Here is a 25,570-nt window from a genome sequence, read left to right as displayed (position 1 = left end):
CTTTTATATCTGCTTAGACTAAAAGATTAATAATTAGGAATACTGTAGAAATGAAAGGGATTAAGGGAAGACAAATAAAGAAACCTAATACACGCAAAGGATGTTTGATGTTTCATTTTAACCTAACTCACATGACTTTTTTTTAATTGTACGTGTTTCTGGTGATTATTTTTGATGTGAGAACTAACTGCTTCTATTTTATTACTATCCTCTTGTTTTTTCCATTGTCTGGTTATGTCAAGTTGGTTAATTTGGGCATGTAAACTCACCAGCAAATCTTTCTCCTCAAATTGTTCCCAGAACTTAATGTTTTCTTACCTCAGACTCTATTTAATTTGTGCTTAGTGATCCAATTTATTTAGTATTGTTTATGTTTGTAAATACATCACACTATGCAACTCAAAGTAAAATAATAGCACAAAGAAGAAAAGAGGATATACGATGAACAAGATCAACCACATAAAGGCAGAGGAGGACCCAAAATTTGAATACGATGCAATTATCTTTTAAAACGTCAATTAAAGTAAAGAATCACATATATAGAGAAGTTTTTCCGAGGTTAGGGGATGCCAGGCTTTAGGGGCGGAGCTACCCTTCAAGAAGGGGTTCCTAGAAACCCCTTTGTCGGAAAATTATGTTATATATATATATATATATATAGTTAAAATTATTTTTTATGTATTAGTTCGTATGTTCACTAATGAATCCTCTTAGTGAAAATTCTGGCTCCGCCCCTGCCGGGCACCCCATCCTAATAGGAAGGTCCCCCATAAAGAGTAAGAATAAAATTCCGCCCCACTCAACTTTAAATAAAAGTTCCGAATTGAATCCTAAAAATTGTAAAAAAAAATCCTAATAAAAAGTGACTCCCTCTTTAACGGGATAATGCGACATGAACCCAAATTAATTGAGACCCCAAAACATGTATAGACAGAAAAGAAAAGGTAAAGGAAAGCTAAAACAAAAATTACTCTGCAATGCAAAATTTGGAGGATCAAAAACATTGTATCATCCAACAAACAAAAAATTCTCTTTTGTGGTGTAAAATAAATTATATATAAATATTTATATGGTTATAAATTATCTTGTTGTCTTGTTAACGAAAAAAATGAGATGTTTAAAAGTAAATTGTTGCTAAATGTTTAAATATATCAGTTTTTGGAGACTAATTAAAAAGAAAAAACGTCAAATAAATTGAGACGGAGAAAATGATAATTTAGGATCCCTTTTTTTTTTTACTTTGAACTTTTGCATTTTGGGGCTTTAAAACTAAAGGGTTCAAACGTGGAGCACTGTGATTGGTGTAGTCAAATGAAGTGGGCCAGGGGATTTGGGCGTGAACCTTATTTGGTACTCTCCCTTTCATATCACTGAATCACTTCACTTTTGTACGCTTTTTAAAAAATTATAAATAATAATAATAATAATTTTATTAATTTATTTTCTTAGAACTAAACAGACTCTTTTTTACACTTTTAAAGAATATTAATTGTTGAAGTTAAATGAAAAGAATTTAATTAATTTTATCTTAATTTAGTAAATAGACAAGTAATTTATTACATCTATTTTTGCTTTTTAGTAAGAAAGTTTCTTTGTGCTTTCTTTTTAGCCTTGAGAAATCCGACTTGGCCATTCACTTCGATTATGCTTGTTTGATGCTATTCTATTATTTGTTTTATAATAATTGTGGTGTTGTGACAGTAAAATAAAATCAAAATAGAGTTTTAACTTAATTTTAAAGGTGAATATTGCTTAAGAGTATATCAAAGGACCAGTGGTGAAGTTGAGACAACAAATTTTGAAATCCAGTAACAATAATGCTTCAAGTGTATATAATACAATGATCAAAAGGAATGCAATGTGGTTAACTCTTCAACTACCTTTACTAAGTCCCCAAATGTAACTTCCATTTCTTGAGCAATCTCTTCCTTCTGATTCTTGCTAAGATTCAGGAATGATTCAATCAAATCTCCGTCGACAAAGTTTGTTGTATCTATACTTCTCCGCCGCTGCCAGCACCAGCATGTCCTCCATTGCTCGTTGCTCAATTCACCCACACCCTTTTATCACTTTTCTCAACTTACTCTGCAGTGTTTCTAAGAAATTATGCTGCTTCTGAGGAAGTGAGGCAATGACCCCTATAACACCATTCACAGTGCCAAAGATGACGGTATCATTTCTGAATCTTGTGACAATGTGACAAGCGGACCTTGCCGAAACCTAGTAACAAATTCGCCAAGGTAGAATGTACCAGCCACCTCGAGGTGTTTGTGTTGCTCATCTGCTGTACTCTCACTATGTTTAGTGAACGTGAACAGGTCTAAGTCGGTTCGAGCACCAAGGTAAATGTCATCGCTCAGGATCTCAACAGCTGACATCCAATTCATAGCACAGTGATAGGCGAGCTGCTCTATAACATACTCCTCCTTGTCTTGCTAAACATGAAGGATATAGTGAATATCAGCAACTCGTAAAATAAGATAGAATTAGGCAAAACCACACAGTTACAATGAATACCTTGCAAATAAGGAGAGAAATGGACATCACTAAATCACCAACAACAATAAAATCACCACGTGTTCGAACATAAAGAGACAGCACACGACCATGATATAAACATTCCGGCTGCAATTTGCGGCCTCGGCCAAACTCACAGGATGCCCACTTGTACAACTGAATATTCTGATTGATCGCGGCAAGTAGTTTCCCATTGAAGGCATTCAGTGAGTATACAGCTCCATTAGTTTCCATCTGTGCAACTAGTTGGAATTCTCCATCAAGTACAACTTGTAAAACTAATATCCGGCCCTGCAGTTAGTCATGAATTAAAGAACGATTTAAACCTTACAATTGGAGAAACTTCAATCAATTTGACTTACCTTGGTCAATTCATTTTGGTTCGGCATCACATAAGCAGTCCCAACACAATAATACACATTATTATCGTCAGAAAATGAACAACTAAGTATGGAACAACCGTACTCAAATTGGTCAAAGATGTAAGTAGATTTCCTCTGAAACCTTTGATCATCAAATAGGCGGACAAGCCTGTCAGTTTGATTTCCACCTTCATAAGTAATACTGCATATAGCTATAATCCGGGACTGCTCTTGATGACTGATGTAGCGCACATACTCCCCAAGGTGTTCTGAATGGATGATGTGAAGCTTTTGTTTTTCATCAATAGTGCAGATTGCTAACTGACCTTCTTTAGCGATTGCAAGCCTGTTGACAATGGAGAAATAGCTTATAAAACTCTTGAGAATAGAAAATGTAACACAGTTTACAGATACTAAAACTAACAACAAAGTAGATACATATACTTCTAACACCATTTAATTGCCACAGATTGGAAGATAAAAAAAATAAAATTTAAATAGTAGCTTATCAACGATATAACAAGATACTTCAATTATTCAACGTCAACACCAGTAATAGGTGCCTAAGCTAGCAAGTCAAGCTCACTAAGCACTTCAATCAAGAGATAGATCAAAATTTTCATAATCGTGATTAAAACTAAAGACGCCATACTACCAATAATACAGAGAAAAAGGAACAACTTACATATTTGGAAAAGCTTCAACATAGTATGGGGACATATGAATAACACCTTCAATATTATTAACTTCACTATAAAGTATCTTGTTGTTATTGCTGTAGATAACCATTAGACTGTTTGAGGCAGCAACAACGCGTGTAGCTTCTTTAGATAAGAAAGTACAAAGTGTTATGGGTTGGTTCCCAATAGACTCTTTTTTCCTGGCTATCAACTCACCGGTACTCATGTTCAATTCAAAATGCGTGAGATGCCCATCATTCAGGCCACACAGCAAGTAAGATCTCTGGAAAAAGGAATATGTTAGACAAAAACACGGACTTTAGGCCTACAGTAACGTTACAAAGATAAGAGGAAATACCCCATCAAAGGAACACATGAGAACAGAACGAGGAAGTGAATCTACCCCGCCTAAATTCTCCTTTCCAATGAAATCCAACTTAGGAAGTGAATATATGTTGATACTATTGTCTTCCCACATTCCAACTGCTGCAAATATACTAGAGTTTGCTTTCGTAGCAATTGGGTTTATGTCCAAGCACGAAACATCACCACCCAACTTGATACTTGCCATTTTCTTTAAAACACCATTACCAATTGTTAGGCATACCAGAAGCTGATGGCCACCCACAGTAGTAGCCAACAGTATCTGTAAAAGGAAAAAATAGCTGCATTTGAGCTAAACGGTAGAAGAGTGGAGTGACAATAATAAAGCCACGTACAAATGCAAGAGGTGAACCTGAGTGGCTTTCGCAGTTGCAACAGTCAACTGGCCTGGAGCAAACCATTCGGTTTTCATATGTTTGGAGACAGAATTGACCAATCTTACAGAGTTTGGAGTAACCTGCACGACAATTTATGCGCAACTGTCCATTAAAAACAGATGTCATTCAATACATTTCAGCCAGAAGTATGCTTGTCGGGGATTGTTGATAAAAATATTTTACCTTAAGCAATCAGTATACGGTCAGTACACACTATAGTCTACCAAAGAAATGGAAGATTACTACACAAATGAAGACAGAAAGAAGTCTGCCTCAAATTTAACTGTCTAAATGAAACCAATTAGAACACATTAGCCATAACTAGTCGCAGAAACTGACAAAGTGCCATCTCAAATATGACAGAGCAAAGCCAAACAACCTGCACAAGCTGGAGACTAATGTAACAGAAGGAGACAACTTTGGTGTTTTTCCTCTCGTAAGAAAATTGAAAACAATGGAAAGATGTGACAAATCTTCAAGACTATTTGTTATTGCATCCGCATAACACACCAGAACGAGTACCAACAAAGAGCAGCGGAGACAACTGAACTCGAGAGAAGGAAAAGATCTTATGAATTACTTATCCCCATTTCATACAGGCAAAGTCGCACTCATTCTTCATCCAAAAAGAAAAGGTTAGAGCATACCAATTCCATATAGACCTTAAAGTATATAAACCGGCAATCAGATCTATATTATTAAATCACAAACTTGATCAAATCCTTCATCAGTATGGATTCATCACTACTGATTATTCCATATTGTCCCCATCCACCCAGGAGCAGAAAGCCAAGACTAAACATGTCATCCTATTTACTTACATCTATCGAGGCTTCAGCCAGCGATAATGAAGTAAAACCTTCTCTTGAAGTTTCATCCACCACAATTTGATAAAAAAGCGTCACATCAATGAAACTAACAACCAAGAATGAATCATATGAATCATCAGTAGTTGAACGAAGAGACCACATTCCTTTGATCCCTCTTAGCTCCACAGACACCTACATGTAGCATTGGCATATAGGTTGAGCTATTATAACAATTTGAGACATCCACTGAAAATTAACTTAGATGCATGTCAAGACCTGTTCATGTATTCCAATTTTATTCCGAGCAATACGAAGCGACCCATCCTCATAGGCTCCGGAGCAAGTCACAACCTGACGTTGACCTAGCTTCTCGCAGTCCACTATACAGAAGTCCGCAATTGGTCCCAAATTGTCATACCTATTTAGACTTCCATGGGATAGCTTTCAGCGCTCTGGAGACTGAACTTTACGAGCTGAATGTGAATTGAAAAACGTTAATGGAATGGCATAAGTTGAAACATATATATCATTAATATACCTATCTCACCAAAATAAAGCGGACTATAATTCAAGTCAGAGAGCCACATATAGAGAACAAGGCACATATTCTTTTTAAACCATGTACAAGATGAAACGAGCAATCGTACTTATTCACATTAGCTTAAATTTTAAGTCAACAGTTTAAAGTACCTGTGAATCTCCATAGCTCGAGCCAATATAGATAAAAGGGTCACATAGATATGAAATGGTTGATGCAATAGAAGTTTCTCCCAAATAATTGATTCTTACTCCGGTAACTCTGTGAAGAACGGAATATGTCTTTATTAAACATTTTATTCAGCAACTAATCAAAGATCCAAACAAACATTTATCAACAACTCAGCAAAAGTAGAAATGACATAGTGCAGAAAAACCAGACTTACTTCTCCTTTTCATGAGTGATTGCTAGTAGGTGAAGACCCCCGTTATGATCCCCAAGCAAATATCGATGAGCATCAACTTGATCATACGCTGTTATAGTCTTGAATGAACAAACAAAATATTAGTAAGACAATATCTCATTCAGAATTTATTTAATAGCTTTCTTGATAACAGGTTTTAAGAGGTTAATTCAGGTGAACTACGCTGGTTGTTTAAGAACACAAAAGAAAAATTAGTAAATTATACCTCTAAGCCATGTTCAATTGGGCAAGCAACGTTAGCAGCAGAAGCGTTGCAGCAGTAAACAATCACATTTTCTCCAATAATGAGTACACCACATAGTGGCGGAGATTCTTGTAATAGCAAATAAGCTCCATTATCAATATTATTCAGAGCCCAAATCTCTCTTTGTTCAATATTCGGGCCATTCTCCAAGGGAACCTCATATGCTTTGACATGTCGGGCATTTTTGTTATCCTCTTGAAAGTTAACAAGCATCACAAATAAGTTATTAAAATGAAAAAAAAAAACATTTAGCTAAATTAAAATGGTAAATTAAACATCATTACTACATTATTATTTGAAGTCACACACCTTATATATAACAACAAATGTAGGCTTTTGACAACCATACAAGAATTTCATGTCCAAAGCTTCACAGCACTCATATCTAACAAAACCCACAAAATAATGAACCACCAGTCAAGAAGAACGGTCCCTTGATCAACTTCATGAGTTTGAGGTGAAACAGAGTCGAAACAACGACTATTAAGCAATCCTCCTACATAAAGAGTAGGATATACTTCACCCTATAAAGGTACCGAGGATACCTGATGCTAAAAGCTTCCTTCAGCTTGCCTTCCTCGTCAAAGTGAATAAACTGTTGACAATGAAGCAGGTACCATAAATCTAATCCAGCAAACGTTAAAACCTATGAAACGGAGACCATTGTAGTCTATTATCTAGGAAGGACAGTACCTTAAACAGTGCATCATAGAGAAGCAGTCCAATCAATCTGCAGTCCGGGTCAATCGAACCAATCTACAAAAGATAGAAGGTAAGTGGTAACTAAGGGTCTTGACACAGAGAGAATCTCACTGACGAAACAAGATATCAACTTTCATAATATCAGTTTGTTCATTTAAATTACAATAATATTTAAGGCCATTCAGGAAAAGAATACCTGATAAGTATCCATGGGACGGTTTCGACCTGCGAGATTTCCGTTTGATCTACATATAAAAGAAGAGGAGAAGTTTTAACTTTGTGAAGAAATTACCAGTCAAAGAAAAAGTTCGCGTTAATGAACAATGACCTTTTATTGGCTAACTTTTACTGATGTTCTATCTTTCAAGGATACAATAAAATGGATTCGAAGATGAAGTACACTACACCGAGATTCAAGCATGCATGCAGCTATAAAGGACCAAATAGAGTTATGCAGACTGACCTTGTGATAAATTCATATGCCTTGGCATCCCATTGAAGGACACAATATTCATGTCGCTCAGTTGCGATGAAGAGAAGATCTTGTGTTTCACCCTGCCAAGGAATACAATAATTCATATATGGCATGTGAGGACGAAATGAGCTACTCAATCGAAGGATGTCAACTCACATTAGGACGGAAAAGCTCAAGTGTTGCAATCCTCCCATATATCGGCACATCTAACAAAAGCTGCAGGTATATATATATACACATACATCATATTATCAAGATTAAGTTAGTGAACACAAATACTGTTCTTTCTATTATGACAGTAGCACCCTATAACTGCATTAATGTTCCTAACTCATTGTCTGTCAGCTGGTGCAATGCAACAACATGATCTCGGAATTCTAAATCAAATACTCAAGTTCTGTTTGCAGGAAACAAGTAACTGTTCATTGACAAACTAATGGTTTGTTGATGATTTGGCAAAGTGGCATGACGATGTTGTTAGAGTGGTTGAAAGTCTCATTTTGGTTGGGGAATAGATTGACGGTCTGCTTATATGGACTTGGACAATCTTCTCCCCTTATAAGCTAGTTTTTGGAGTTGAGTTGGGCCCCGGGTGCCATATAACAAACAGAGAGCTGTATTAACCTTTAATATTGGATAAGGTACGAGACAAGATGTGCAAGAAAAAGAAAATGTGTTCACCTCTAAACCATTGGAAGTGACTAAATGAATCTCAATTCGCGTACATTTCCTAATAAAAATAAAAAACACGAAAAGAGTTAACATTGGCCAGTTTTCACACAAAAATGAATAACTAAACGAGCATACAACTTAAGATTTAGAAACCTTATATATTTGAAAAATGCTAAGTTATTGCTCTTTTGTTAACAAATCGACCTAGAGGAAGGTATCAACAATAACTGATTTTATTATAGTACAATTCATGATATTCACATCAATCTATTATGCAACTCTGCATCTAACATTGTGTACGCCTCATACAATAACTATATATTCTAGCTCTATCGTATTTTTGTTTCATTTCTTCCGAAACAATCACAAGCACTATTTTTAATTATAAATCTACTGCCAGAAAGTTAATGTGTTATCTCATCATTCAATATAATTTTACTTTTTAATTATTAAACCATTTCATTTTACCAAATTGATCAATGTTAGCCAGATTAGTCAACATTTATCTAGATGATTTTATTTGTAAGAAAATGAATGGAAAAGAACACATACGCGATGATGAGATTGAGTTGTGAAGGAGAGGTGAAATAGCCCGCACATGAACGTGTAACCGCCGTTGGCTTGTGAGCCGTAACCACGTAGTTCCATGCACTCATAACTAATAGTATTATATTCTAAGATACAATGTAAATCTTATTTAATAAAAATATTATAATAAAATAATTATATTATTAATTTTTTTTAATAGATGTTTCAACTTAAAATGAGATAAAAGTAAAATGGAATGGATGGAATACTAAACAAAAAAGAAAGTGTACCTAGGTTTAAGGCTTTTTAAGGCAAGTGTCAGCCTATAAAATTGAAACGTGTTGTGTTGCTTGTTGGGAGTTGGGACCAGTTAGTTATTGGGTACTTATCTGACGGATGGATGTTCGATATTTGATTCATTATTTTTATAATTTGGGTTTGATAATTTGATAATCGATAAATGAAAGTAAATATCAAATATCATATCATTAAATTTTGGTTCGGTAATTTGGTAATCAATAAATTAAATTTTAGTTCGGTATGGAATTTGGTATTACCATATTAAAGTTGGACATGCTTATAGTGGTCCTATTTGGTGATAATAGTGGTGATTTTTAACCAATGTTTTGAGAAAAAATCAATTTTATTTGGTAGTTTTACACCTCTGAATACACAGTTTTACACTCAATAAAAATCAATTTTGTTTGGTCTTGTTACACGTTGATATGTGTGACTCAATTAATGAAACACTTTATAACCTATGTTATTGTAGTTTGATCCAGCTCCAAAATAGGGAGAACTGGATGTAACATGAATAACTTTTACATCAAATTGGATGTAATACGAACTGGATGTAACCAATTAGATGTAAATGTGATGTAAAGTCATAATATTACTTTTTATAAATGTGATGGAGAGCAATATATGTTATGTTATCTGTCAAGTGCTAAGTTTTTCGATAATTTTCATCTGATGTTGACATGTGAACACAAGGATTAAGAAGGCTTGACCAAGTCCCCTTGGTTAAAGTCATATTCCGACCTATGTTAGGAATATTAGAGTTGGGCAAGTGCAGCCAGCAATGGTATTATGTATCATATCATGAAGACTTCTTTTCTGTTGTTCCCTTCCACGCACTGATTTTCAGTCTTAGCGTGATATTTTCGTCAAAAGTTGTCATATGTTGGTTGCAAGGAAGTCTGCTGTGTAAAGTTAAGAGTCTACTTTATGTCAATGTTTAATAGTTCAAAGTTTGCTTGAGCAATAGTTACACAAGTATGTGACCTTTGGAGTGTGGACTAGGGATGTGGCTTATGGATTACTTAACTATTATTGAATATTCGGGAAATACCAAAGGGTAGTAATAATTTTTATCAATTCCGAACCAAAATACCGTAATTTTAAAATTTTACTCACAAATACCATCTCAAATACTAAATTACCAAATTTTTCAATTCGATTCGATAATTCGGTTTTTGGTATTTTATGCCCACCCCTACTTACCTACACTTGAGTTATATAATTAGGTAAGAATTAGTTAATATAGAGTTGCTTTTAATTTTTACAGCTTTTTTTAAATTCAAATTTTTGTGGTTACTTTAATTCTTTTTACTATTTTTAATAGTTAAGTTGAGATAATTAAAAGGTGGATGGCAGGGGTAGTTTTTGAAAACAAAAAACAAACGAATGGTTATTAGCTTCTGTAACATGTTATTGGTGTTTGTACCTTTTCCTATTTTCTTTTTTCAATTGGTTTTATGCTATTTGTCTTATGCCATTGGTCCTTGTTTCAACCAAAGATTAATTTTAACCAAAATTATGATGAATCGAATTAAGTTGGATGGTTAAGTTAATGCTTATGCCGACTGGGATATTGTTGGCATTCCGTTAAATTGAAGAGTAACTAACCAAAAAGAAATGGAGAGTCTATTTGCTCCATTTCCAATAGTTTGAAGATAGTTTTCACCTTTTTCCGTTGAATGAATAGTATTTCTCCTCTCTCTCTAACTTAACTAAAACTTTCGAGTTCAAATCATAAAAATGACAAAAACCGCCCTTTAACATGCTGACATGAACTCGAATTAATTGAGACCCCAAAAACACACAGAAAAGGTCAAAAAGCTAAAACAAAAATTAATCTGCAATGCATAATTTGGAGGATCAAAAACATTGTATTATCCAACAAAGAAACAAAAAATTTACAGTAACTATATACATCACTAACAAGTACATATGGTACCTTTCTACTGACTTTTCATTCTAAGAATTTTATTCAGTATTTCATTTGCAGAACCAAATCAAAAATGGGAGAAGGTCGAAAATTAAAGTAAGCAGCAGAAGCAATGTATATACAAGAGAAACCTACATAAATTTTTCCCCATATAGATGAATGAAATGTAAAGAATATAAATATACCAGTAATAGCCATTACTATTACTAAATTAACCAAGCATTTTTTTGTTGATAGTTCTTGTTCTGTTCCTTCATTTGGGAAATGGCCATTATCAATGAAATCAGAAAGTAATTGATCTTTGAAGTGAAATGTCTTCATTAGCCATCTAGAAGCCTCTTTTTCAGATTCTGGGATTTCCTCTAGCGGAATGCGTCGAACATGAATGTGTACTTCAGATGGATCAACACCAAATGCATTGTCCAAAAATGTTGGGCACTGGTTTTTGTATGCAATGGTTACATCATAAACTGCAAATTGGACAGTATGGTTGTGTGAATAAAAAGGAGAAAAGAGCGTCCTTATGTAGATCAAGAATCGATATAAAAAAAATCCTTCATCAGAACTTTTGCCATGATAATAGTAAAGTTAGAAACTTTTTTGCCAGAACCTTAGTCCTAAACAAGTTGGAGCCGGCTTTATGAACCACTTAAGTTAGATACAAATAGCTCTAACTTGGTTGGACTAAGGCCTAGTTGTTGACACCAAAAAACTTTTCTGTTAGCGCGTAAAGTTCAGTGACCCACGACAAGTCACAAGCATTTTTGCCACGATACACAAAGTACAAATGCACTTCAAAGTTAAAAAACTAGTTTTTGTCACATTAAAGTAACTATATCCCCCCCTGAAATACAAAGGGGCGACAAAAGTGGAGCAAAAGACAAGTTGCTATTAGACATGGTAAGAAGATAGAACCTGCATCCAAAGAGTTCCTTAATATTTCCAAGCAGGCATAAAAACCTCTTGTTTTAGGTAACAGCACATTCCGTAGAACAGGCAATCCTTTCTGGCTGGCAAACTCTTGGCTTGTTCTGCACTTCTGGTCACTAAATGTAAAGAAAACTTACAATTTCAGAGAGAAGTTGAAAATAATGCGAGAGAAAATGCAATAGTTGAGTTGCATAGGGAGAAACAAACAACACTATTAGACCCGAAGGACCAAAATAAGAAAACAAATGCATAAGATAAACCTGCCTGTAATCTGTTCCTTCAGGGAAAACAGTTAGCCACAATGGATCCTGAGGATTGGTAAAAGTCGAAAGCATTTGCTTTATCACCGGTTCATCCACTGCCCAGTTTCTCTCGAGTGGGATGAATTCTAGCACATAGAAACCCCAGCCAAAGACCGGCAATTTCATCAAACTTTTCTTAAGTAGATATTTGATGTGCCCCAAGCACCCTTTTCTCAATGCAAGATTCCATAGGTACATCCAATCGACCTCTGTTCTGTGGTTAGCGATCAGCAATACACGTTCTCTTGGCGGAACGTAATCTCCAGAAAAGATCACATTTGTTTCATTTACTTTTTCAAATAGGATTGGCCACAATCCAAGCCAAAGACCAAATAGAAGCGCAACAACTTTCCTACTATAAAGTGTGCTGAAGAAGCGCAAGAGTACAGCTGCCACAGGCACGAAATATATCAAGAAAACGAATGCAGTTGAAAGAAGAACCAATAAACATATCACACCCCTTATAATTCTGAAAGGAGTCAGCGGAAAATGTTTTGATTTCTTATCAGAAAGAGGGGCCTCTTCATATTCCATCCTGCTTTTGTTCGGTAGTCAAGGTGAAAATGTCATACTACCGAAGACCTGCACAGGCTTAAGTCTCAAACATGCACTCTCGATACCTTTACCTTCAAGGGCTAAGGAAGGTGGTACATTCGGTGAGGCCCCACGTCAATGGAGGACTACAATTCTTGGAGCTGAGATCTGCAGTAAGACAACAGCAAAACTCTATTAAAACAGATGAATTATATCATTCAGTCTTGAATAGTCAACCAAACTACGATGAGATTGGTAATTGCCGAAGTTTAAGAAAGTGATAAGGACGCAAAGACTCCGACGGAATGTTCTTTAGCTACTTATTAGGATCATAGGAAAAGGTAATATTCAAATTCAGAAAGAATATTTCGATAGTAGAGGATACTATACATAGTGAAACGTTTCCTAGTCAGAAAATCCATTTGGAAGATCATTGATTATATCTCTGGTGTGACAAGAAGGAAAAAATGGAACAACTCAGAGCCAAAAATTATAACAACTCACATTGACAAGTCTTATGAGTACAATTTGTCTATGAGATAATCCCTAGGGAATCAATGTGCCAAGTCACATCCAACATACTGTACTAAAATAAAGAATAAATGCACATTTCTGGTGAAACAAGGGATAAGACGTCTGTATCATAAAGTTGGTAAAAAGCTTCTACATTCCTTGGAAGTAAATCAGATATACATTTACTTCTTACGTCACAAGAAATTGGCGTACCGGAGTCCTAATTCATGATTTATTTCTCTTTCTCTTGCTATGAACAAAACAATGCTCCGCTCTCAGGATAATACAAATTGACCTTTGTACATTTGTAACATGTTTGTGTTAATAGCAGGATTCCTAGGTAATTTTATACCAAGGAATTATTCCTATCTTGGACAGCCACACATATACAACACTCTTTTTGTCAACATTCATTCACAACACAACATGAGGAATTAGTTGGCAAATCAAACCGCACATGACACTTAACAGGGCATACTGATTAATGTTGTTGCAGAGAGCAGATTCCAAAACAGTGTAAAAGGGCAGCCGGCGCACAAAGCATCCCGCATTAGCCTAATTGCAAGGATTATAGCTGCTTGAACCCGTGGCGCACAGAGACAAATTTACAGTTGCTCCGAGATTCAAAACTCAATTTAGTTTGTTTCCTTCAATTGACATCCAAAAATCTCTAAAAATGACTCCAACATAAATCCATTTAATTTTCTAGGGCACAACGAAAGTATAATTTCCATCCATCAACATACATTTATTTACTTAATTATTATATCCTAACATGCCCTCACGTGCAAGTCTTAGATTCCTTTTCATGAGCCACAAACACGTGAAAATTCTTTCTAACAATCATGACACTTAAACTCACGACCTTGCCTGTTCTGATACCGTGTTGAAGTATATGACCATCTCCTCTTAATTAATAATTGGGCAAAAATCACATTAAAAAAACAAAAACAACATAAACATATATGAAATATAATAGTAACATACCTAAAATGGAATCATGAATTGAGAAATGGCAAGAGATGGCTGAAATGAAAGGAAAAAAAAAAAATCTGAAAATTGAATGAAACAGTAAGAGAAGACTCGTTCAGCTTTGGAACATATAAAGTTCCGAAATTAAAGAACAAAGAAAAGGTGACGTGTATTATGATGAAAATATGACCAAACGGTAGTTGCCAAGATCCGCATCATTCTCTACTTTATCCAACTCATTACAAACCTAATACTTATAGAATATTCCACCTAAAATATATTTTATTAATTTTTCATTTATATTATAGTAATTTAATATGATTTGATATACAGTACTTTTAATATATATATATATATATTCCCCTAATGTAAGCAAAAATAATATGCCGTAAGCTTTCTGTCATTATGTGTTAGGAATTATGTCCGTCCCTAATGTGGATATCGGATATTAAAGTCATACAATTTGTTAGTAGGCTGATAAGAGATATTGGGATGAGGACAAGCAATAGGCCAGATCAATTGGGGATTCAGATTGAGCAGTGGACATGTAAGATTTCTGTTATTATATATTATGAATCAAGTTCGTCCCTAATGTGGATATCGGATATCAACGTTGCACAAGTTGTTATTAGGCTGATAAGAGAAATTGGGATTAGGAAAAGCAATAGGCCGGATCAACTGGGGATTTAGATTGAGCAGTGGACATATAAGATTTTTGTTATTATATATTATCAATCAAGTCCGCTCCTTTTGTGAGTATCGGATATCAACGTTATACAAGGCTGATAACAGAAATTGAGATGAGGACAAGTAATAGGGCCTGATTAATTGGAGATTTAGATTGAATAATGGACATGTAAATGATTTCATTATAAAAGGGCGTTATCTAAATTATATTGAAGCTTCACTATATTATTCTCACATATATAGTCTAGTATCTCATCTCTCTCTAGTTAGCTTCTATAATACATTACTATTATGTTGAAAAATTTGAATTGTTATATTATACGTTATTTTCTTACTTATTTTTTGAAATTTGGTATTATGTCAATATCACCTATATAATGCATTTTCTTTTTAGTCAATTCTAAGAAAAATGACATCTTCATCATTAGACAAATATTTAATAGTAGTTAACATTTTTTTTTCCATATTTCTTTAACTTTCTATCCAATCAAACTACGCTACATCAATTAAAACTTGAAAAAATATATATTATTTAGACAAACACAATGAAATAATATATGTGGTAGGTTGGTGGGATTGGAGGTTGTTAGGAGGGAGAGTAGGGGCGTAAAGGGTTGGGGGATTGTTAAAAAGGTTAGGCAAACATAAATAGGGCCGTCTTCAATTGAAAAATATCTACATTCGCCGCGAAAAGATGTGATGCAATGAATGAAATTATTTATCTTTTAATTAAAGATTTTAGATTTAAGTCTAAATATAAAAAAATTATTTGTAGGGAGTGTTTTCCCTCAAATGAGTCCAACGCGTCGTGAATTTAAATAAGTGAAGTTTCAATGCGGGTAATGAAAAACTATACAAAAAGGGTAAACAACATAAATTCCGATAGTTTGGAGCTTAATTGCAGAAAATCTTGATACTTTGAATAATTAGTGAACATCTCGATTTTAAGTCTATCAAGATACATAATTAGCTCCTGATACACCTAACGAAGATACATTTTTTTTTTGTAAAGATATATAATTAGCTCCTAACACATCCAACGAAGATACATTTTTCCTTTTGTAAAGATATATAATTAGCTCTCAATATATTTTTTTTTCAATTTTGAGTTTGTCGAGATACATAATTAGCTTTTGATACATCCAACTAAGATACACAATTAGTTAAGATTTTTATAATTACTTTATAAATATGAAATTTGTGTAAATATGACAAGTTAAGGGTATATTTAATTTTTTTTTTAAATGTACGGTGGAGGTGGGGGGATTAAGGGTATGTTTGGTATGATAGAAAATATTTTTCATGGAAAATATTTTCTTGGAAAATGTTTTCCTGAAAAATAAGTTGATTTTCTACGTATTTTTTCATGTTTGGTTGGTGAGTGACAAATATTTTCTGAAAAATATTTTATGGTGTTTGGTTGGTGAGTAGAGACTATTTTTTAGAAAAATATTTTCTAGTGTTTGATTGGTGAGTGAAAAAAATATTTTTTTAGAAAATACTACTAACTGTTAACTAGTATATCAGTGCCTCTAGCAACTCAACAATTTGTAAGAACTAATTTAAGCATAACAAATAATATCAATATCGAATATTAAAATATTACAATCACTAAATTTAAGCAACTATTAATTAGCAAATATAGGAGACACTTTTCAATATTTTGTCAGGACAATCTCAAGATACTACAATCAATAGAAATATAACGGAACGAAAAGCTTATTCAACCTCGTGAAACAAGTTACATTGATGACAAAATGAAATATGCAATTAACAAAAGTAGCATAGGTAAGTCTTCCTCTATGCATATGAAAATAACAATACATTCAACGAACATTGGAAAAGGGAAAATTTGGGTTTCACTATTTTTTATTTCAAGCAGTGAAAAATTGAAGCAAAACACAATGAAAAATATTTTCGAGTAATATAAATTTTTGAGAAATGAGAATTTTTTGAATCATGTGAATATGAGTGTTGTTGAGCTGGGGCGGGGTCACAAGTCACATTTGTCATTTTCTGAAAAGTGAGTTATTGTGGAATGGAAAACATTTTATTGCAATCAAACAAGGAAAAATAGGAAAACATTTTCCATCATACCCAACACACCCTAAGATAAACATTTTTTTTTTTGGTCAAACATGGAAATTGAAACACAATTTTCCTGCCTAACAGATACAATCTAAAAGGGTATCATTAAGATAACAGGAAATTTAATGTTAGATGATTTTCACATATAAAAGATGACGTTTTTTTAAAACAAAAAAACTTAATGAAGAATTAACCTTCTATATCTAATTAATTAAATAAAAAATAGTTGGCGGATGTAGAATGCAGGTATAGTGTGTGTATAATAGATGTATACCAAGTAGAAAAAATAAACAACAAATCTATATACTCCCTCCGTTGCTTTTTTACTTGTTAAGCAGAGTATATATATATATATATATATATTACTTGCCAAATAAAATGGAACGAAGGGAGTATAAATTTTGAACCTGTTAGCATAGGTGTTGTTGGAGGTGTGGATGTGATTGAATCTCCATAATTTCTCTATGTATTTGCATTTTATATATGTATACATTTTAAGTTTTTATTAATAAAAATCTCGGCTTCCCCCCTTTATATACATGAGTTCAATTGATTTCAGTGTTATGTGTTAGTAAAAGCCTAAAAGTATACCAACATGGGTTGTGGTGCAGCGGATGGGGCTGCTCCACCCTTAACCAGAAGTCGAGGGTTCGACCTGAGCATGGAGAAAACTCTATTGGGAGCGCTACCCCGGAATGGGGCCCTACCCGGTGCAAATTCAAATTAGTCGACGTCGGACTTCAATGCGGGTACCGAACACCAGATGGGAAATTAAAAAAAAAAGCCTAAAAGTATGAGCATGAGTTTCTAGAAAAGGGGTATATAAATGTGTAGTGTAGGGCTGGAGTTATTCATGTTCGACGAGTACTAATAAATTAATGACTTTTCATGCATATAGTCAAAATTGTTCTAATTCTTTCTTCCATGCTTAGAAGCTTCTTCAAATAAACATGTATTCGTCAAACTTACATCACAAATAAATTAAACACTTCGTATAATATTCTACTCTTAAATGTGGATAGATAAAAATAAAATTTTTATTTTTATAATAGTCTACAAGTAAAATAAATGGGACTGTTCCACTCTTAATTATGAAAGGTCTCAAGTTCGAGCCTTGAATGCAAGAAAATTTTATTAAAAGCGCACACAAAAAGTAAATCCTGCAGTGTATGATTCAAACTAGACGGAACTTCAATGCGAATATCGATAGAAACCAAGAATAAAAAGAAGAGTAAATTGTGACGCCTCTAGCTATGGGCTATGGCAATTAAAGAATAGTTGATGTACCAAACTCCCCAAAAATGGGTTCACATGGCAAAGCATTTGTCAACTTAATAATTAATGCAACCTTGATCATTAATAAGTCCATTCCTTAGGCGATTAGACTATATGTGTTGGAAGTTGCAAACAAAAAATAATAATAATTTGAAGAGTAAAAAGAAAAATAATCAATTCCTCCCATGAGGAATTCAAATTATTTTTTTTCGTTCGATGGAAAACATTCTTCTTAAAAGTATTTACCGACAAAAATAACCAAAAAACAATTCATGGATAATTTAGGGTTTAAATTTAATGAATTTAAGTTATAATTAGCATTGAATTTAATGTAATTTAAAAATTCTAGATAGATTCTGCATTTGTTGAAATTTTAGTGGTTTTTCACATATATATATAGTATCGGAGCAAGAGTTTTTCACTAATTGAACTCACAATGTAAGGAAATGAATACACGAACAAGTCAATATGGTTCAATATGTGTTAATATATTACATACACAAAAAAAGACTTAACAATATATATACAGATGAAACCCTTGCGCCCTCCAAGCTTCGCCTATGCGTATACTTTTGAACATCCAATTTTGAAAATATTGAATTCAGTTAAACCTGTAACTAAACATCTACATCCTATTCAATAAGAATTAAAGAAGAAGACAATATGAGAAAGAAATGGATAAATCACAATCTTTTAATTACCCAGCTTGCTAGAGCATTAAAAGAGGATATACAAAAGAGATACTACTACACAAACAAAAAATGTACATAACAAACAAAAGAATCATATCTTTTTGGTTTCCACCCAGCATGCGGTATTTGTATTGGAGCTCGATTATATTCGGATCACATGTTGAAGGGTCCATTCAGGGAGAAGCACTCCCAATAAGATTTTTTTACATTCCCGAAACTTGAAGCCGAGACCTTTGATTAAGGATGGAGGAACTGCAACAAAACAAAAGAACCATATTGCTTACATTTCCTTCTTACTCAGAGGCTTATTGCTTGTTTGCGAAGTTACAAAATCTTCAACTTCAGAAATTGATGAAGCAGAAACATTAAAATAATTTTCTCTAATCAAATAATATGTCTTTATGTATGATCTCAAAAACACCAAAAGCACAAATACATTAAGCACTGAATTAAAAAACCAAGCTCCCATTCCATTACATCCCCCTTTATAAAAGTGCAACAGAAGTACCCCAATATGACATGCCAAATTACATCCCAAAAATACCAAATGACAATTCATCACAAACGGAAATCGGGCTCTACGGAGCCCGATTTCCGTCCAAAAACGGTACGCGTAAACCAGCGCGAATACCAACGTCATCAGTAAAATGGCTATAACTTGAAAAGATTGTGAAAATTCAAGCCATAAAAATGACATACAAATGAGAATGGAGTGATTAAAAAGTTGGAAAAACGACAGATTACGACGTCGTAAGATGGTGAAAAATGTACGTAAAACATGCATGAAACGTGAGAGGTAGAAAGCGTAAGACCAGAAGAACACGCGCCCAGAAGGGCGCGTGCCAATCGGAAAACATAAGAGCCATTGTAGCGGCGTTTTCGAACGCCGCCATATCCAACGCGTGTCGCGAATTTCCGCGACTGCAGAGGATAACATTCCTAGGAATATTATGACGGAGATTAACGACATAGCGAGGCTATGGAGGGCGGGGATGGGCCCTAGAGGTACAGGCCTACCCCGCCGTATAAGGACGAGGAGGAGAAGGTGGAGGGTGGTGGAGGTGACAATATAGGAAGAAATAGAGATAATGAGAAATGACCATGTTGACCCCCACATAATTGGACTCCATTGAAATGATCTAATAGATGGTTGTTCTGATAACAAATAGTTGATTCTTTGTATGGTGGTTGTTGCTAAATTCATGTTAGTTTTTGAATGAATATGAGATAAGTTAGAATTTTGGTTCATTATAATTTATAAACTATGGGCTATTGCCCACCAATCTATTAAATAAGTTACTAGTGCATTTATTTATGAGAATGTGGAATTTTCAAATGGAATTTATTGTTTAGTCTATGGTTTATATCTTTTCTATTTTGGCTGTTAATGCGTTTGACTTTGACGTTCCTGACAGAAAGCGTCTCTTCCAGAATTATTTGGGTAAGGTAAGTTCTTTGCCTTTTGCTGACCCAAAAAATAAAATAAAAAGTTCTCTGTCTTTTTTAAAAAAAAATTTTAATCCTTTCGGTTCAATTTATTTAATTTTTGTACTTCTTTTTTAATTTATTCATAGAAGAATATTTTTTATTTTATAATTATTTAATTTCACTTTTTCTTAGGATATGTTTAGGACCACAAAATATTTTAATATATTTTATATATTTCTGATTTAGAATTATAATATTCAAAATTTTTCTTTACTTTTTAAACTTTTAACCAAGTGAAAATCGATGAGACAACTAAATGCAACAGAGAGTATAAATTTGTTCACCATCACCTATCTAGCAGGTTATTTACCAACTAATACTTATTATTCACGCATGATTATTTTTTAAATGATCTAATTATATAAATATTTTTTTAAGGAAACCATCAATGTATGTAGCTTATATACATAAATACAGAGCAAAATAGTATTCACTATTCAGGATATAGGACAAATTCAATTAATCGAAATTCAAAAGTTTAATTTTCAATTCTATCTAACATTATTCTATGTAAAAGATAAATAGATAATGAAGGTGAAAAAGACTTTCTTTCAATTTCTTTTGGGAATAACAAGCCATTGGATACAAGTAATTTTCAAAAAAAGAAAAATTAATGCAAGGAATTTGCCATTAGGTACAAGTAAACATTGGCAGGCGGCAGCATGGTAAAATCGTGCATATTTTAAATTAAAATGTTTGGGTTGTGATTGATATATAAATGTTGGTGATTTGACAAAGACGTTCTTCTAGATCATTGGAATGTAACATGGTTGTACAACGTATAATAATTGTCAATATGTTCACTTTGATAAATTATTGTTTGCATTTCACACTTACAATGTTGCGGTTGTGATTAAATATTGAAGCGAAGCTAAAATATTAAGTTTATGTGTCGTCAAATCCGTAATTAGAAAATCAGTACCATTTCTTTTATAGGAAATTGTTTTTTCCTCAATGGAAAAATTGCAATAAATAATGTTTTGTTCTTCTTTCTTATGAGTTTCTAAATGTGGAATCAATTTTGTGTTTGTTTCTTGGAAGTCTTAAGTTATTTCAATAAAGTTTGACAAATTGCAATTCTTCCTGAGAAATCAATTTTGCTAAACGCATTAGCAAGCCAAAACCAACAGTTGCTTGATCCTGGAAAGCTCTAGTTGAAAATTTTAGTGATCTAGCTAGCTAGCATATTTTGATTCTTTTTATTGTCTACAAAACTAGCTTGGTCAATACATAATATATAGCAAGTTCCTACTCCCTTTTCTTAAAATAATAAAGAGTTTTTTTCTGTATGTAATTTTTTTAGATGTATAGCAGCACTAATATATATATATATATATATATAGTTAGAAACTGTAAATATATAGGCAAGTATGGGATAGTTTAGCAGAAGGTTGAACTATTAGAGATTCTAATAGTCCTTGTTATGTTAACTATGCCCCATTGCAGGCTTTGCTCAATTGGCAAAGGTTCAGGACTTGTGTTTTAGGTGCTGTGGTTGGCCCAAAGGTTTGTCTTCAGACAGATTTGAAGATTGTGATTGGCCCAATAGATTGATTCCAGACAGTTTCAAAAGGCTTCAGTTGGTCCAAAGTTCATTTTAAAACAAAGAAAAATAACATAAACATACACCTTAACTTATCACATTTACACAAATCTCCACCCTTATAAAGTACTTACAAAAATCTCAACTAATTATGTATCTTCGTTGGATGTATCAGGAGCTAATTATACATCTCCACAGACCCAAAATAAAAAAAAATGTATCTGAAGCTAATTATGTATCTTCATTAGATGTATCGGGATCTACTTATGTATCTCGACAGACTCAAAATCAAGATTTTCAATAGTTATAATCTCAAAACTATTGGAATTTCATGTGCAATTTGGCCAATGGTTTGACTAGGGTCAAATTTCTTAGTCATAAAAAAAGGGTCCTAGTATTAAGTGGAACAATCGAGAGATGTGAGTGTGTAACCAATAATTCGATCGCTCTAATAAATTTCAATTCTAAAATCTTAAATTTCATCATTTGACAGTCCTATATACCTAAGGCAAAGGTTGTTGTCATTGGAGGTATACTTACAATGAGTGACATTTTCCACTACTTCAAAAGGAGGAGCTCGGGGGCCATTACTCCCTTTTTAGGCACATGGGCTGCTCGTGTCACATACCCAAAAGTAGTTACTTTCAATTATTTCCAGCACTTGGAAGAGTCATCCAGTTTGTTGGTGTCCCATTTTCAATCATGTAGTATCATAGTGTCATCTTATGGGCTAAAGATGCTGGATCATTATGCTTAAGTACTACCGTTTTTGTACTTTCTGCTGAAAGGATATGAAAATAGTAGCAACAAATAGCTATGTTCCGGGAGGTAATCAAGAAAATACAAGACGAGAGCGGCTGCTCAGATGATAAATTAAGCAACCTTAATTCACTCCTAATCTTGACGGAGCGAAAACGTGGGAGCTCTTGGGGAGGGGTAAACAAAAAACTAATAAATTTAAGTAATAAAATGTGTCAATTTTACACAAATTTGTAGACATTTCAACTATTATAAATCAAAGTTGTATGGATTTTTAATATTTTATGAAGTTTGCAAGGTCCTTTTTTGTATACGCGTTTTTTGTTCTTTTTTGCTAGTCCTTTATTAGGTCTACTTTTCTTTCGAATGATCCCAAAAGAGCATAAAGAGAGTGTCAGAGAGTGGAGTCTCTGCAACAATGATTACAAAATTTCAGCAAGTTGAAAATTATATATGCAACAAGATATTTTGATGTCCTTGAACAGTTTAGGGTCATTTGGTTTAAAGATAAATTAGTAATTACACAGGAATTAATATTTTAAGATTTGATCAAAAACACTATTTTGTGTCTCATGAAGGATAGCCTTGGAGCAACCGGTAAATTATTGTCATGTGACCAGAAGGTCACGGGTTCAAGCCGTGGAAACAACCTCTTACAGAAAACAATGTAAGGTTGCGTAGAATAAATTAATGTTTGTGGTTCGGTCTTTCCCGAACCCGACGAATAACGAAAGCTTTAGTATACTTGATGACTGCCCTTTCACTATTTTGGATATCATACAATTGATATCTGAATTTACTATTTTGTATATCATACAATTGAACTTTTTCTCTGTTTTTGTTCCATGCAATCTTAAAGCAACTTCAGATAAGCTATTTATGAGCCATGTGAGTATAATGACTTATGGGACTTTTGTAAGTTATATTTTAAACTACAAATGACTAGATTGATGAATACTATCCTAAATTCTGAGTTTCTGACAATTGAATTGAATGAAGGAAGGAAAATGTATATCTCAGTTTCTGAAAGATCCACACACATCCCCGTCGGTGGAGTAAGTAGGGTCGAGGAGTTCATCCAAACCTTTTTCGATAAAAAATTATAGTACTTTACATAGTTAAGATTATTTTTATGTATATATACTAGATGTTGAGAATGAGAGCCTTGGGGTAACTTGTAAAGTTGCCTCCATGTGATCTGAAAGCCTGGAGGTCACGGATTCAAGCCGTAGTTCGACCCTTCTCTGGACCCCACGCACAGCGGGAACTTAGTGCACCGTTATATAGTAGATGTTGAACCTTTTTCGACTTGTTTGTGAATTTACTTATTCATATTTTGAAAACTCTCTTAATAAAAACTTTAGGTTGGAACTGCGCCCCCTCCTCCCCCCACCCCCCATCACCCTCCTAGTGCTGAAAATGGGAAACTTATCATACGTAAATGCAACTGCCAATTAATGTGAACATGCAGAATACATCTTCGTTTCTCTTTATAGCATGGAGAAGGAATTGGAACCATGTGCTAAAAGGTCATTATGATAAAATAGCACCAAAAATATGATCCCTCTAACCGTCCAATTTGGTCACATTTAATAGGTATCCTAAATAAATAATTAGAGTAAATTATAAATAAAGTGACAAAGTATTCTTTAATTTTTAAAAATGATTACCTATTTTGAGTATGCCAGACAAATAAAAGTGAACCGAGAGAGTAATAATAATAAAGAAAAGAAAAAAAGTTTTCTTTTTTATTTAAACATATATCACTTGTAATTTCTTTGTTTTAAACAATTTTAAAACCCAAATGAATAGGCAAAATTGAGCGGATTTATTATTTTAAAAAGAAAATAGTTTCATGATATTTGAGTAAAGACTAAAGTTAAGCGATTTTCCACCTGTCGTTATGAATTGATAAAATTAAATGACCTAATTTTTTTAATTATAAAAATAATTTGTAATTTTTATCTAATAAATGCCACTTAATACGTATTTTCAATGTTGTTACTCTTTATGATTTAAAAAAGAGAGAAGTATCAATTACCCTTGAACTTATCACGTTTTATTCATGGTACATCTGAACTTTAACTAGTCCTAAGTACCCTCAAACTTGTTCTTTTAGTATGTCGCGCCACCCTTTTTGGCCCACTGTCCACTGCGTGTATTACACGCGCGGACACATGGATAAAAACGCTGATGTGGCTGTCCACGTGGATAATACTATTCACTTCCCTTATATTTATCCTATATTAAAAAATAACTCATTTCTACCCTTAATTATCTAATTTCTCTCTAAAAAAATAATATTTTCCAATTTTCCACTACTCCAAAATAGTGAAAGGTATAATTTTCGTCGATCAAATAAGCTATTATTTAAAAATTTATATTTTTTGTGTATTAAAAAATATGAAATTATTTTTTTCTGATTAGTGTTTCATAATATGAAATTATTTTTTTCAGGTTACTGCTTCATAGTAGTTTTAAATTAGTGTTTCGATTAGGATTTTGAGGAGACTCACATGCACAAATACATTTCTTATCATAATTAATGGATTAAGAAATTGTAATTTAAGTTAGGGGTGTACAAAAATCGAACCGATAAAAATGTTATTGATTTATCGTTATTGGGTTAACGATTTTTTAATGATTTTGTAAAAAAAAAATATTGGGTTATTGATTCTATTTTGATTTTTTCATTAAGTTATTGGGTAAACCGATAACCCAATAAGATTATATTAAATATATATATATATATAAGTAGTATTTTTGTTGAAACTAAAATTTGGTTTCTTTTCATGTTAGTTACTACTTTTTCTATTTTATGAATATTTTCTTATCGGTTAAATCA

The 25,570-nt window shown here is 33.4% G+C and overlaps 2 protein-coding genes and 1 pseudogene across 5 annotated transcripts; all 3 read right to left on the bottom strand.

Annotated features, from left to right (window-relative positions):
- Nucleotides 1-1,778: 1,778 nt before the first annotated feature.
- On the bottom strand, nucleotides 1,779-8,871 carry LOC107869427 (annotated as a pseudogene).
- A 1,992-nt stretch (nucleotides 8,872-10,863) lies between these two features.
- Nucleotides 10,864-14,420, bottom strand: LOC107867060 (probable 1-acyl-sn-glycerol-3-phosphate acyltransferase 4). Of its 2 annotated transcripts, XM_016713159.2 has the most exons (4): nucleotides 14,209-14,420; nucleotides 12,137-12,876; nucleotides 11,858-11,988; nucleotides 10,864-11,412 (listed from the first exon to the last, which is right to left on the bottom strand). In XM_016713159.2, the coding sequence occupies exons 2-4, from the start codon at nucleotides 12,706-12,708 to the stop codon at nucleotides 10,985-10,987; spliced, it is 1,131 nt and encodes a 376-aa protein (XP_016568645.1). In that variant the 5' UTR covers nucleotides 12,709-12,876; nucleotides 14,209-14,420; the 3' UTR covers nucleotides 10,864-10,984. The 2 variants fall into 2 exon arrangements, with proteins under 2 accessions (XP_016568645.1, XP_047267169.1); XM_047411213.1 differs by lacking the exon at nucleotides 14,209-14,420 and having other exon boundaries at nucleotides 12,137-13,218.
- Nucleotides 14,421-18,712: 4,292 nt separating this feature from the next.
- Nucleotides 18,713-20,243, bottom strand: LOC107869428 (elongation of fatty acids protein 3-like). 3 transcript variants are annotated; one of them, XM_047411212.1, is made up of 2 exons: nucleotides 19,541-20,243; nucleotides 18,713-19,507 (listed from the first exon to the last, which is right to left on the bottom strand). In XM_047411212.1, exons 1-2 carry the CDS (start codon nucleotides 20,182-20,184, stop codon nucleotides 19,216-19,218), a joined length of 936 nt encoding a protein of 311 aa, XP_047267168.1. In that variant the 5' UTR covers nucleotides 20,185-20,243; the 3' UTR covers nucleotides 18,713-19,215. The 3 variants fall into 3 exon arrangements, with proteins under 3 accessions (XP_047267168.1, XP_047267167.1, XP_016571453.1); XM_047411211.1 differs by having other exon boundaries at nucleotides 18,713-19,510; nucleotides 19,544-20,243; XM_016715967.2 differs by having other exon boundaries at nucleotides 18,713-20,240.
- Nucleotides 20,244-25,570: the final 5,327 nt, after the last annotated feature.

This window comes from Capsicum annuum, chromosome 4, assembly GCF_002878395.1.
Source record: "Capsicum annuum cultivar UCD-10X-F1 chromosome 4, UCD10Xv1.1, whole genome shotgun sequence".
Taxonomy (NCBI): Eukaryota; Viridiplantae; Streptophyta; class Magnoliopsida; order Solanales; family Solanaceae; genus Capsicum; species Capsicum annuum.
The sequence above is the reverse complement of the archived record's forward strand: the minus strand, read 5'-3'. Positions and strand labels throughout refer to the sequence as shown.

Excerpts from the sequence above, each read along its gene's own strand:
- LOC107869428 (XM_016715967.2), bottom strand. The coding sequence starts at position 20,184 with ATGAACCAAAATTCTAACTTATCTCATATTCATTCAAAAACTAACATG.
- LOC107867060 (XM_016713159.2), bottom strand. The coding sequence starts at position 12,708 with ATGGAATATGAAGAGGCCCCTCTTTCTGATAAGAAATCAAAACATTTT. Across the intron at positions 11,989-12,136 it reads CCTGAAGGAACAGATTACAG|TGACCAGAAGTGCAGAACAA; the intron begins GCAGGTTTATCT and ends CTTTACATTTAG. Across the intron at positions 11,413-11,857 it reads AAGGAACTCTTTGGATGCAG|TTTATGATGTAACCATTGCA; the intron begins GTTCTATCTTCT and ends TCCAATTTGCAG.